Source organism: Cyprinus carpio, chromosome B5, assembly GCF_018340385.1.
Source record: "Cyprinus carpio isolate SPL01 chromosome B5, ASM1834038v1, whole genome shotgun sequence".
NCBI lineage: Eukaryota > Metazoa > Chordata > Actinopteri > Cypriniformes > Cyprinidae > Cyprinus > Cyprinus carpio.
The window spans coordinates 30,654,708-30,670,391 of NC_056601.1; the positions used below are offsets into that span (position 1 = coordinate 30,654,708).

Genomic DNA, 15,684 nt, shown 5'->3' on the forward strand with positions numbered 1-15,684 from the left:
CAGATGTTTAGACTCTCATTCTGACGGCACCCATTCACTGCAGAGGATCCATTGGTGAGCAAGTGATGGAATGCAAAATTTCTCCAAATCTGTTCTGATGAAGAAACAAACTTATCTACATCTTGGCCTGAGGATGAGTACATGTTCAGCAAATTTACATTTTTTGGGTGAACTATTCCTTTAAAGGAAATTAAATGCAATTTTATTTGCATTTTCATAAAAATCAAGTGTACACCTCCCTTCAATTCCTATCAGTATATTGCAATTGTGTTTGTTTTCATGCCAGAATAGGCTGCTGTTTTGTGACCTATATTAATTCACTACCAGTGAACCAAACACAAAAATTTACACAAGTCAAATTAAAGAAATTGAGCTGATGGAGAATCAAATTTGTGCGAGGAGAAATGCACTTATTGATTGTATTTTGATGGCACAATCGCTAATAAATCCAGAAATCAGAACTGGTTAATGAATTAAGCTCTTTTTAGAGAGAAATATATCTTTGTTATAAATAAGTGCTTTTGGAAGTGCTGCTGAAACAGAATGTTATGTATGTTTTTCTTTATATAGGCAATCTATTTTCACCAGTGCAGCATAAGAATAATTGTTTCTTAAGTGCTTTTTGAGATCATGGTATCAAAAATTGTAAATTAAAAATAAACAACTTGTTAATGCAGTTCCAGTGCCATTAAGGAGCTATTTTCATATGTTTATTTGATCTCGTTTCTATCAATATCAGCAAAGACTAAGGTTACTGGTGTGCATAAAATGTGTAAGGTCAGTAATGATTCTGAGCATTTGTTATTCTTGCTTTTTGTAGACTAGGTGCATTTATCTAAAATGAATTTTTGGTACATTTTATACAGTGTCAAAGGAATTGCATACCTTGTTTGTAACTGTGCTGCTTGTTCAATAAACGACTATAGAAATACTGTTTTCATGCATTTATTGAAATGTGTTTAAATGGTTGTGCATGCAGTCACAAAACTTGAAAGTACATTTAGTTACACTTACTGCATTTAGTTATGAGAAGAGCATAATTTTAATATGCCTGTTTAGTAACACTTAAATAGAATTTACAATTTTAATGTTAAAATTAATTAAATAATTTTTATTGTAGTTTTAAAATAACTTCATGCATAAAAAGTGATAAAGTGATTTTTGTTCTAGCTACTGAAAAATAAGCCATTTATTTAAAGAATGACTTTTTTGAAACCAATACTGTAATTTTAACACTTTTTATAGTACTAGGCAAAAATGTTAGTCATTAAACCTACTCTTTATTGATATTTTGAATAATGAAATAATAATAATAATAAAATTGCAATGTAACACAAACATGAGAGGTACTGAAAAAATGCTTAATGAATGATTTTCCCAACCATCCATTTGTTTTTTTTTTGTATAAGTAATTCATATATGTGTGTGTGTCTGTGTGTCTGTGTATATATATATATATATATATATATATATATATATATATATATACTGTATAAGTGTGTGTGTGTGTGTCTGTGTGTGTGTGTGTGTGTGTGTGTCTGTGTCTGTGTCTGTGTGTGTTTCCTTTCTCTTTCAAAAAAGGGTTTAACCATAAAAACAATACTGCTTTAAAGGGGTCATTTGATGCGATTTCAATTTTTCCTTTCTCTTTGGAGTGTTACAAGCCCCATTTAAACAAACAACAACATGTCTACGTCATGAAGAGGGAAGATTTGCCGCCCAAATGTTCATGCAAAAAAATAAAGACTTGTCCATGCCCTCCTAAAACAGCTCGTTTAAACATATCCTTACATCTCTATGTCACTGTGTGGGAAGATTTGCAAAATGCTGCCCAAATGTTTACGCAAAGAAAGAAGACGTAGCTATCATTCTCGCTGTTGCCGCTGGCACTATTTCATGGAAAAGCTGTGTGTTTCATTGTGAAAGCGAAACTACTTTTTTTGGCCTTCCAAAAGAGCACAGTATCTGCTTTGTCATGCCTAGAGCTGATCATTGCTGGTCGCTGAGGAAATACATCAACTTCTCGCTATGGATTGCCGGATCGGCTTTCACCGTGGACGAAGTGGAGTCCAGCCCGGGGTCATCACATGTGGTTGCCGCAAACCCCGGCCGCTGGCCATTCCTCACTCTTTGCAAAGACAGTCTGGCACTTCTGACTCACAGTATGTAAGTAGGTTTACATATGTAAAGGATTTGCCACTGATGATTCAAATGCGAATTTTGAGCACTGTAGAGTAGCACTTGTTGTTTCTCAGATCACAAATGTAGACATGGTTTTATGTTTCCATGGCGCGATATGCAATGCAACATAAAAAGACAGTATAAGTCATTATAATCAGTAATTATGTCCCCACTGGATGCAACAACTGCCTCGTCTGTAATGGGTTTTATTGATTTTGTCCTGTCATGCTGGTGTTCTGACTGGGACACGCCATAACAGTATATGTTGAGGGGCGTAACATTTCTGTCAGACGCTTGAAACATTCGGCCAATCACAATGCACTGGATAGCTGGCCAATCAGAGCACACCTCGCTTTTCAGACCGATGAGCTTTGTAAAAAACAATGCGTTTCAGAAGGCATGTACATTATGTGAAAAATAATGCGTTTTTTGAACCTTAAACCGCATAAACACATTTCATTACACAAAATACACAAAATAATGTTCTTTTTAGCAACATCATATGACCCCTTTAAATTGTATGTATTTTAATATATACAGGTCAGTTATTTTTACATAACTATAAGTATTACACTGAATGATAATGGAACATTATTTTGACCAAATTTTGACACTTTATTCTTCAAAAACTTATTTGACACCTAAAATGTAGACACTTTATTTACATTTAATGTGCTTTCTGTGGACATAAAATAACTTTTGTCAGTTTCTTTTGATTCGGACTTTGATCTTAACGTCTTTGACCCATGGATATGTATCTGCGTGTGTACATATATATGCATGCATGTATGTGTGTGTACATAAAACAAAAGACATGAAATTGAGTTTGACATACTTTTTAATGTGTATTATAATTCATTTTGAAGGAATTACATTGCATTTTAAATTTAGTCATCGCAGGAGGTATTAGTGGAAGGGACATTCCCTTCATTCCAGACAGCACTAATGGAAAATACATTGTGTAGTCCATGATAAGTCATAAATATTTTTGGTCCGTTTTCCTGTAAGAGAAAAGCTGTAAAAGAGATGTGGGAGTGAAGCTTGAAGAAAAACAATGGCAGCCATTGACATGAGTTGACACCCTGATAACAGAAAAATATGACGTATTAAAATCATTCTTTTCCAACTCCCACCAAACAAATGAAAAGCCACATTGTACTTTGTTTTGTCTCTTCCTCCTAACCAGAAGAGTGCTGGACTGGGCTAAAAAAACCGCTGGCTGTGTGGAGGTGGCAGAATCCATACTGTTTTTCTCCCTCTTTCACTAGTTGTTCATTCAACGCTTCAAGGATGTTTTTTGAAAACACCCAGCGGGTGCAAAGAGGTTAGTGAAACAACTAATTTCCCCTCCTGCAGGGAAGAGGCTCAGTGGCTGATTACACTCTTTTCCTTTTCGCACGCTCGCTGTACAATACGGGGTAGCTGGATTATCCCCTCAAACTCCTTCCAAAATGGTCTTTCGCTGAACTGAAATCTGAAAATCTTGAAACCTGGCCTGCCACGCCCATGAGGGCAAATCCTGTGACCAGTTAATTGAAACTGGCTATTCACATTGACAACTCTATCCTCTTCCAAGTGACAACCTCAAACACTCCTTTGTTTCCACCATAAACGGCACCACTACCACCAGCGACCGAACCCATGCAGATCCGGCTTTACTCATCTCAACATGGAGGAGAGAGAGAGAGAGAGGACGCTTGCACTAGAATCTATGTTATACTGGGACTACCTGGAACAACTTGAGAGCATCTTGCCCACTCGTCCGGCCTCGTAACTCTTTCGCAGTGAGTCAGGAATTCTGTCAATCATACATACCAGTAGAGATAACCAGTTACTTTAAAGGTGTAACGTGGGGGAGTTTATTAACACCACGCTTCTCCTCAGTTAGGGGGCAGCAGGAAATGTCATTGACTCTGAATTGTCTAAGACTCATAGTATACCCCCTGTTCCCTGAAGACTCTTGTTTGTCAGTGGCAGCATTAGATGGACTGCCCCCTGGGCTCCCGCCAGGTTCAGTTTCACCACCGGAGATCTATCTATGCACACAGGAGCCAGTCACACTGAGGACCATCCATCTATTCATCTTTCCGCTTTCAAGCACATCCCCATAGACCCCATCATCCTGGGGCTTCCCTGGCTAGAGAAGTCACAACCCGTGTATATTCATGGACTGAGAAACAAACAATAACTCAATTGTCTGAATAATTATGGCCTCCTCAGAGATATAGTGTCTGACCGTGGACCAAAATTCACTTTTCAAGTTTTGGTCTGCCTTCTGTCAGACAACTCAATCTCATGTTGGCCTCACCTCCGTTTACCACCCTTTAGTCCAATGGTCAAGTGGAGCGTGTCTCAATCAAAAAACTCAACCATGCTCAGAACTCCCTCCACAAGCCAGCCACAGGCCTCACTCCTTTCCAATTATTATGGGACGAATATGCTCAGAACTCCCTCCACAAGCCAACCACACGCCTCACTCCCCTCCAATGTGTGCTGGAATTCCAACTCCCACTATTCCCTTGGTTCGGAGAACCCCTCAGAATTACCTGCTGTGTAAACTCCTGGCTCCCAACGTAGTGAAGAAACCTGGAATGAAGGCACTCGTACACCTTCAACGGGCCATTCACAGAACAAGGTAACAGGCTGATCGCCATCGGCACCCTAATCCCAGCTATCGTCCAGATCAAATGGGTCTGGCTATATCTACCCGCATGGCACACGTACATTTTCCGCTACCTTGAGGAAAGACCCCGGCGTCGTTTGCCTCCTCGCATCAGGACCTGCTTGCGGGGTGGGGGGTTAGGAGGGGTTTTGTTAAATCAAGCCTCTGTGGCTCCCTCCAGACACCACCAGAGGGAGATGTCACCCAAATACGAACTGGTTCTTTCGGATTTCATTCCCCATAGCCCCGTGCCTGAGGCTGATCATCTGCACAGGTGTAAGCCATTTCCTGGGACTATTTAAACAGCTCTCTCCCAGCCTTCATCGTGAAGTCTTGTTTTGCTACTGCTGCTAAAATTTCTGAGCATTATTTCCCTGTTTGATTCTCTGTTGCCTACCTGGACTGTTGTTTCTTTGCTGTTCGTTTGCTGCCTGCCTTTTTGACCGTGCCTGCCTTGTGGATTTACTCTGTGCTGTCTGCTGCCTGCCCCGACCATTTTCCTGGGACTCTGTTAATGTTATATTTGCCTTGCCTACGTTGTCTCACGCTGCTGATTAAACATTGCCTGTCAGACTCGGCTTGTCTATTAATAAAGCTGCATATGGATCCCAACTCCATCTGATCCCTCGTTATAGATATCTAGTTCACTTAATCCTTTAATGCAAAATATAAAAAATAAAAACTTGACTGTATACAACATTTTCTTCAAAAATACATTTTGTCCATTAAAATATCTTGTCTGTTTTATAATAATAAAAATCATAATAATTATAATAATAGACATTTTATTTTATATCTATCCGGTTAAAGATAAAGGAGCACATAGGCAATGGAGAAGTTTATGATGCAAAAGGCAAAATTTTTATACTGGTCATTAAAAAGTACCCATCTCCAACTAACTACTTTTTCTGCCAATGCATAGAAAAAAGTTCTCTAGTCTGAGCATGAAGCAGTTGTGGGCAGGATATGACAACATGAATAAAAAACATTGTGGGAACACTTTCCTGTGTCGTGATTAGCTCTGTCAGTTTCATCAAAGGGGAGTGTGATGCTGTGCTGTGATGATGCCACTGCGTTATCATCATACAGATTGAGGATTCAGATATTTGTTTGTAAATTACCTGTTCCTACCACTAAGGGAGTACTTACTTAAAAGTGTTCCTAATGCAGAAAGGAACAGGCCTGTTTCATAAAACAAGTTTACCAAATAAGCCAGGTTTATTTCAGTTAGTCTGACTAATTGTCAGCTGATTCAGTTCAAAATAAGTCAGACTAACTGAAATAAGCCTGGCTTATTTGGTAAACTTGTCTTTATGAAACAGACCCCCGGTTTCCTACTCTACCTGTGGAGGAAGGAAAACAACCCACTGTGGAAGCTATAACACACCTTCCACCCAATCAAAGCCAGTAATAGCAATATCAGAATATTAGGGAAATTATAGTGCTATTTACATTTTTCTTGTAGAACATATGCAAATCTGCCTTGTTATTTCTGATAACATACAGTATCTGTGACAAAACTATCTGTACCATTAATACATGTACATTCAGAAAGACTGAAATCAACACCAGGCCATCTAAGATGTACAGTAGTTGAGTTTGTTTCTTCATCAGAACAGATTTGGAGAAATTATAGTATTACATCGTTTGCTCACCAGTGGATCCTCTGCAGTGAATGTGTGCAGTCCGAATTAAAGTCCTAAAAGCTGATGAAAACTCCACAAGTAATCCACACTACTCCAGTCCATCAGTTAACATCTTGAGAAGACAATAGTAGACCACACCAGGCCTCTGGCCAGCTGACTTCAGTTGTTGTTTGTTTGTGGGTCTTTCTGCCTTTAGCAAGTGAAATGTATGCTCAATCGGGTTGAGATCAGAAGATCGACTTGGACATGGCAGAATATTCCACTTTTTTTTACCTTCAAAAACTCATGGGTTGCTTTTGATGTGTGTTTTGGGTCATTGTCCATTTGTACTATGAAGCGCCATCCAAACAACTTTGCTGCATTTGACTGAATCTATATCCCTATACACTTCAGAATTCTTCTGGCTGCTTCTGTGTTCTCTAGCATCATCACTAAACACCAGTAACCCAGTGCCACTGGAAGCCATGCATGCTCATTGCCATCACACTGCTCCTCCATGTTTCACAGATGATGTTGTATGCTTTGTATCATGAACTGTTCCAAGCCTTCTCCATACTTTTTTCTTCCTGTCATTCTGGTACAGGTGATCTTAATTTCAGCAGTCAAAAGAATGCTTTTCCAGAAGTGGTCTGGCTTTTTTAGATTTTTTTTTTTTTGGCAAAGTCTAATCTGGCCTTGTTTGCACCTTGTGGTGAACCCTCTGTATTTGCTCTGGTGAAGTCTTCTCTTGATTGTAGACTTAGACAGTGACACGTCTACCCTCCTGGACGGTGTTCTTTTCTTGGCTGGAATTTGTGAAATGGTTTTTCTTTACCATGGAGAGGATTCGCCGATCATCCACCACTGTTGTCCTCCGTGGACACCCAGGCCTTTTGTGTTTTTTTTTTTTCTTTTTTTTTCTCAGAATGTACCAAACAGTTGATTTGGCCACTCCTAATGTTCCTGCTATCTCTCTGTTGTATGGATATATCTTTTGAAGCCTAACAATTGTCTGTTTTACTTGTATGGAGAGATCCTGTGACGGCATGATGATGATTTACCTGTTTAATTGATGTAGAAATAATGAAAGAATAGCCCACGCCTGTCTATGAAACAGCTTTTGAGTCAATTGTCCAATTACCTATGGTCCCTTGAAATATTTTGAAATATACTTATTAAATAGCTGTAATTCCTTAACCTTTTCTCCAATTTTGATGAGAATACCCTCAAATTAAAGCCCAGAGTGTGCACTTTAACTGAATATGTTTTGGTCAGTAGCTAAAATAATAAATATTGTTCTGTGTCCAAATATATGGACCTAACTGTGTATGTATATATATGTGTGTGTGTGTGTGTGTGTGTGTGTGTGTGTGTAAAATACTAAAAAACCATTTTTAAAACTGTATTTTAGTTGAATAAGTGAATAACCAATGACAGACAAAGCAGAATTCCAATAAAAGAGATTCATTTAGAAGGTAAATTTACAAACCCGATTCCAAAAAAGTTGGGACACTGTACAAATTGTGAGTAAAAAGAATGGAATAATTTACAAATCTCATAAACTTATATTTTATTCAAAATAGAATATAGATAACATATCAAAATGTTGAAAGTGAGACATTTTGAAATGTCATGCCAAATATTGGCTCATTTGGATTTTATGAGAGCTACACATTTCAAAAAAAAAGTTGGGACAGGTAGCAATAAGAGGCCGGAAAAGTTAAATGTACATATAAGGAACAGCTGGAGGACCAATTTGCAACTTATTAGCACAATCTCCAACACAATTGGGTATAAAAAGAGCCTCTCAGAGTGACAGTGTCTCTCAGAAGTCAAGATGGGCAGAGGATCACCAATTCCCCCAATGCTGCGGCGAAAAATAGTGGAGAAATATCAGAAAGGAGTTTTTCAGAGAAAAAAATTGCAAAGAGTTTGAAGTTATCATCATCTACAGTGCATAATATCATCCAAAGATTCAGAGAATCTGGAACAATCTCTGTGCATAAGTGTTAAGGCCGGAAAACCATACTGAATGCCTGTGATCTTTGGGCCCTTAGACAGCACTGCATCACATACAGGAATGATACTGTAATGGAAATCACAACATGGGCTCAGGAATACTTCCAGAAAACGTTGTCGGTGAACACGATTCACAGTGTCATTCGCCGTTGCCAGCTAAAACTCTATAGGTCAAAAAAGAAGCCATATCTAAACATGATCCAGAAGCGCAGGCGTTTTCTCTGGGCCAGGGCTCATTTAAAGTGGACTGTGGCAAAGTGGAAAACTGTTTTGTGGTCACACAAATCAAAATTCGAAGTTTTTTTTGGAAAACTGGGACGCCATGTCATCTGGACTAAAGAGGACAAGGACAACCCAAGTTGTTATCAGCGCTCAGTTCAGAAGCCTGCATCTCTGATGGTATGGGGTTGCATGAGTGCGTGTGGCATGGGCAGCTTACACATCTGGAAAGGCACCATCAATGCTGAAAGGTATAACATATGCTCCCATCCAGACGTCATCTCTTTCAGGGAAGACCTTGCATTTTCAAACATGACAATGCCAGACCACATACTGCATCAATTACAACATCATGGCTGCGTAGAATAAAGATCCAGGTACTGAAATGGCCAGCCTGCAGTCCAGATCTTTCACCCAAAGAAAACATTTGCTGCATCATAAAGAGGAAGATGCGACAAAGAAGACCTAAGACAGTTGAGCAACTAGAAGCCTGTATTAGACAAGAATGGGACAACATTCCTATTCCTAAACTTGAGCAACTTGTCTCCTCAGTCCCCAGACGTTTGCAGACTGTTATAAAAAGAAGAGGGGATGCCACACAGTTGTAAACATTGCATTGTCCCAACTTTTTTGAGATGTGTTGATGCCATGAAATTTAAAATCAACTTATTTTCCCCTAAAATGATCAATTTTAAACATTTGATATGTCATCTATGTTGTATTCTGAATAAAATATTGAAATTTGAAACTTCCACATCATTGCATTGTTTTTATTCACAATTTGTACAGTGTCCCAACTTTTTTGGAATTGGGTTTGTATTCTAAAACATATATACAGGCTCATGAATATATACATATTTAATTGCCCATATTTTAAATTGAAGATATGTCACAATAGCAACACTATGAATTCAAAATGAATGATTTCACTTAATTAGCCTATAGGTTTTAAAAAAAAGCAAAAATGTCTGAAATGTACGTCTAATGCATATGGTAATAATGAATAATAACATTAATTAAAATAAAATAAAAAAAATTACACAAGTAAAAACATGTTACTTGGGGCCTTCTCTGCCAATTGTTGAGGCCTGTCTTACCCCAAAGGTCTAATTTTAACATTTTACATAAAAATAAAAACTATAATTTTTACTCTACAAATCTAAAATAATAATAATAATAATAATAATAATAATAATAATAATAATAATAATAATGTGTCCACAAATCCCTCATTAACCAATAGAGAGAGAGAGAAAAAAAGGTTTTTAACATAATACAATGTCATAGATCACTACTTTCCAGAGACTCAAAATTAGATCAATTAACCTTAAAACCATTTCAGCTGACTAAATCAAAGAGATGTTGATATTCAGATGAAATGACAATATTAAAAAGTGTTGAGGTGAGACTTTGTGCCATCTATGGTCAAAACAAAATAAAGGTAGGGGGTCACCTTGAGTTGGTATTTGCAAAGTCATTGTACAAATGTCTTATAAAAGAGAAGTTAGTTCTTGAGAAAGGTCTGATATAATTTTTAAAAGCCACTTACATTGATGCTATGTTTTCTGATGAATTAATGTGTGGCTTGGCACCACAGCATAGAGAAACCAATTCAGCAGAATAGAAATTGATCTGTCAATAACGGGGAAAATCATTTCGTTTGAATCTTGTATGTGGGATGGAGAAATCAATTAGCTTTGAACATTTATCAGATAAGAATGAATATCTGAAGATCTGTGTGCAATGTTACCTCGATTACTTTCCATGTTCTTATGGAACACAGGAAAAGGGAAGTGGTCAGAAAGAGATTGTAAAGCATGCATTTGCATTTCCTCACAGCGTTATTGATTTTCCCTCGCAAAATCGTGACGTGCAGTTTCAAATAGATTGAGGAATCTGATGTGGGTCAAATATATTTGTGGAGTTAAATGTTTTTATCACTTTCCTGTTACTGTTGCAGTTTTGCAATAATTGATCATTTGCCATCTATTAGTTTAGTAGGCTAGGTTGTATAGCAAGTTCATCCAAAGCAAATTACATTACAGTTTCTTAGTTGGTATATTGCCATATTAAATTTTGGACAGAAGTGAAAACAAGGCTGTGAGGGACAGAAGTACAGTGCATTTTTAATACTTTTGTTTAACAACATATCAAGCTGTTCAAATAATGAAACATCTTTCCGGGTGGGAAACTTTAATAAAACAGTAACAAAAAAAATGCATAAACCCTTGTGAAAGTTGTGAAAATTATGTGATCTAGGATCTTTAGACAGTGCATGCAACTGTAAAGATTTAAGTCCATTCTTCACAGCCTTATTTACGCTAGCGTTAAATTCAGTATGGCATCTAACCGGCCTAAGGTGTATTGCAACATGCTCACAAGGATTTTAAAAGGAATGCTTTCTGGTTTTAAACAGTTCTGGGTTGGGGTGTATCAATGAAAATGCATAAAAATAGTACGCCAAATAAAAACGAAAACTCGTGGTATTAAAATGCAAAAATGGACTTTGGCGTGCATATTATACGTATGGGTTTTTGGCATGCATAAAGGCCTAATAAGGAGTTTTCGCTCAGTTTTAATGCACGGCTAGTCGTTGATTATCCCTTACATATTCCAAAAGAGTTCTGAAGATCATTGCTAAAAATGACTGACACAGACACAACACTTTTGTGACATGAACTGCGTGCTTGGTTTCGCTGATAGTCAGCAAGAGAATAACAAATGCAGATAGATTGCATATAGCCTACTGTTTAGTGTAGCCTAGTAGTTGAGACATTAGACATCACAAAACAGACGATTCAAAGTAACGTGTTTATCACTGGGTCGCTCCCCTCAGTGTGTGGTCTGAGCCTATAAACTTAACTTTAACACAAGGCCACGATACTTAGAAAGCAAAACATCTCCCACGTATATCCTACTGTACTAAGTCTCTTCTGAGCAGCATGGATGGAAATCTCCAATATGTAACTTTGAATAGAAATAGAAAATGACTTATGAGGAAAAAAAATGCATACTGTATCTCCCACTATATTCCCAGGAACGAATTCACATGTGATATCACATCTAGGTTATGACAAATGCAGTCACAAAAATTCAACAGAAAGTGAATAGTGACTTTATGTCTGCATATGTACTTAAATGTGTCCTAATGCATGGGCTGATAAAACTGACATAACCTACTGTGTTTGTAACAAAGAACCCCATAAAAACTAAACTTTGCAGTGACAGAGTCACAAAGCGTCACATTACATTCACATTCAAGGCAACATAACACTTGGATTTTCATCATCTCTCAACAAAAAGTAAATTCAGGGATTTTACAGAATTTAATCACACATCACATGATCAGAACATCTCATGAAATGCATTGTCATAAACTGATTCTGAGGACAGGCATCCTGAGCACTTCAGATTTACCTACAGAGTCTTAGCGTGTATCACATATTCGTTCGAACTCAGGGAAACATCCCAGCATGACACCTCACATTTATCAGTTCAAAACCATCCGCAAAGATAAGCCTTTAACGTCTTGAGTTTAATTGAAAGTGTTTGTAAGAGTGTGAGATAACATCCTTAGACACATTTCCTTTCTTGTGACTAAGCAGTCACTGGCGTATAAAAGATGGAAAGTTGACAGATTTGAGCATGAAAACGTATCATACTCTGAAGAGTTGCTCTAGCACACAGAGTTAAAAAAAATACTGTGAATTTTCACCATGGAGCTAAAAACAGGTCATTTAAATATGTCATTTTTAGTAAGATACTTTCTGAGATTCACTGTGTTTGCTGTACATGGTATTTTAATGCGTGGCAATAACCAGTGTACTTTTCTCTTTAGGACTTCTGATTTGGTGGATTTTAATGATGATCCAGGCGATGACATGCAGACCGGCAAAAGAATGTAATTTTATAGAGCGCATCAATTACACAAAGTTCAGAATGGAAGCTCTATTGAACCAATTTGTGAGTATTCATCTGTTTCTGTATTTGGTGAAAAAAACAGATGTGATCAAAATGCTTATGAGCTCAAGAGACACTGTAAAAATATTTAGAATTAATTATTAGCCGTATAAAAGGATTTTAAAGAACAGTCTTTCTACTTTAACATTTCACGTTTAATGAAATGCATTACTTGTCTTTTGCTTTGTGAACTTGTTAAAGAAGCTGTTTTTAAGCCACAGTTAACAATGTCTGACTGTCACTTCTTCACATATAATATCTAAACCAACAAATACTGCTCAATATTTGTTCAGTGACTTTTTAGCAACTGGTCTCAAGGTGATTTAAAAAAAAAAAAAACATTTTTTAAATGGACGTATGAATGCAGAGTTTGCCAGTCGGTTTCATATTTAGGTATCTAATGCAGTGACTTTCATTTTAGTTGGATTTAGTGCCCAAATGCTTTATGGTGCCACTGTTATATTTTAGATGTGCATTTGTCTCTTATTATTATTATTATTGGTGTAAGTTTTAAATTGTGAGTAAATTGAATGTGAAATTTTGAAGTTGAAGGACAGAAATTATATTTTTTCTACTCTTTATTTACAATTTAGTGTATTATGACTATAAGAATTATGGTATGGACTTTATTACAAATTTACAAATGTTACAATCATGTTTTAAATTTGTTAAATTTTAGGTGATTAGTAAAAAAATATTTAAGTGACAAGACATTTATTTTTATAAGCGTCCTTTTAATATCAAGATTTTACATTGATGATGATGATGATGGTAAACACCAGAATTTTTAAGTACCTGTTAATGTCAGAATAAATCACAATACAAATATGCAACAATATGCATCATGCATCACCCAAAAATCAAAGTTTAGAAATATTTAATTTAGGCTTTTAGAATAAGAGAATCATATGAACTGATCAACGCACACACAAAGAGCACATCAAATATTTGAGCTTTCATGTTTAATTCCAATTCTAATTAAAAAAATACAATATTTATGTTGTCAGGACTAGAGTGCAGGCATGTGGCTTAACAAAATTCTGTATTTTCATCTAAGCAGAATCATGAATATTCCTGTTCTGGTTAATACTGTATGTCTTAGAAGTAATAAGTGAAAAAAATAATTAAAGCCTGTAGCTCAAAAAGTAGAACATGTGCACCTTCAGTGGATAAAAGCATCTGCCAAATTGAAAATTTGGTCTATTTTTGGTTTTGTTTAAAGTATTGTGCGAGTATCGTATCATGAGATCAGTATAGTGTATTAAACAAAATTGTGGCAATGCATTGCTATGTGTAGTAGCTGTCAGAAATAAATTCTCTCTAGTGTTCATAATTATTTCTCGATCATTACATGACATTTCATTTCAAACTATGATTTAACAGGAAATAACGGAGTTTGTAAATGATAATTCAAAGGCTTTTGTTTTAATGCGTGAACCATCTCTCTCTCTCTTTAGCTCTCAGCAAATGAAAATGATATTAGACCATGGCCGAAACCAATCTCAGAACTTCACTTGAAGAATTTATCTCATAAAGAGAAAATGCAGAAAGCTCAGTGTGGACTTCACTTCATGCAGAAAGCTCTTCAGTTGATACAGCAACACCAAAGTGAGCTACATGATAGCATGAATCCCATTCATGAAGAAATAAGAAAAACTGTAGATTTTGTGTTAGAGCGTACCAAGCTGTGTGTTGCAGAGCATATAGGTCATTGCACAAACATACCAGAGCCTGACTTCCAGTTTAAAGAGATATATAAGAGAAAACAGTGGGGCCGCACTGTTCTTGAGACCTCTTTAGACTTTCTGGATGAGCTGGTAAAAATCCCAAATCATGCCTCAAGCAGACGACTCAAACCGTAACATGCTTGATACCAAAGAAATAATGCATTTTATTTACAGCTAGTCCTTATTTTTTTTTTTTCAACTGCACTTATTAATTTGTGAAAGTTTTCACTTCCTCTTGAAGCGATTCTGTTGTTACCAGATTTTGCAGTATGTTCTCATGTTAATTTTTCCAACCATTTTTGAAATATTTATTTGTAAAATTTATAGATATTTTTGCACTTTTCAAAATTTTGTATTTTGAGTCAGAAATATTCTTACTATTTAACAAAAATATTTATATTATTGTTACTTCATCCATGTTGTTCTGGAGTGTAATTTATTACATGAAATGTGTTATTTAATAATAATATTTTGTTTTTACCTTTTCAGTATTTTGAGAAAACTATTGTCAGTGTTTAACAAAAATATTTATATTCATTTTTATTGTTTTGCATCATAATTTGAGTAAAAATACTGGTACTCCGTTTAACATTACAAATGGTATTTATATTAATGTTACTTCACATCGTAATTTAATACAACAATAAAATTTATTTATATCAAATTATTTGTGCTTTTCATTATTTTGTATTTTGATTTTGTTGCACTATTTAATGAGAATATTTGTTACTTCATAAATATTTTGTATCATAATACATGTTATTTATAATCATTCATAATTTAATGCAATTAAAACATTTATATTGAATTTTTTTTGTGCTATTGCAGTATATTGTAATTTGAGTAAAAAAATACTGACACCAAGTTTAACATTACAAATAGTATTGATATTAATATTACTTCATACATACTGTCAATAAAATACAACAATAACAATTTAGTTACAAATTCTAGGAGCCGAGTGTAAAATCCTTAGAATGTTAACGTTACAAGCAGGAAGCAGGTGGCTGACTCGATCTTATTGCTAAGTCTGCAGTGTAATACTATTGTCTCCAGTGACCGTCATTAATCAAAATGTCATTTGTGGCTATGAAAAAGCTTGTTCCTTTTCTAATTTCAGTGCAGATGTTTTATTTTTGGAATGATCAGGATGATTAATTGGTTAATAGTAGGCATGTATCCCCAACTGGCTTCTGTATTTTGGCTGTTGGCAGTTTGTGTGAAAATTTGTTAAAACTATGTCTACCGAACTGTACACCAGTATTTGGAAGTACATTTACACCCATATTAA

At 36.0% G+C, this 15,684-nt stretch overlaps 1 protein-coding gene across 1 annotated transcript; it reads left to right on the plus strand.

Moving 5' to 3' along the window:
• Positions 1-9,959: 9,959 nt before the first annotated feature.
• Positions 9,960-14,889, plus strand: osm (oncostatin M). Its single transcript, XM_042723107.1, has 3 exons — positions 9,960-12,438; positions 12,545-12,669; positions 14,124-14,889. Exons 1-3 carry the CDS (start codon positions 12,423-12,425, stop codon positions 14,526-14,528), a joined length of 546 nt encoding a protein of 181 aa, XP_042579041.1. The 5' UTR covers positions 9,960-12,422; the 3' UTR covers positions 14,529-14,889.
• Positions 14,890-15,684: the final 795 nt, after the last annotated feature.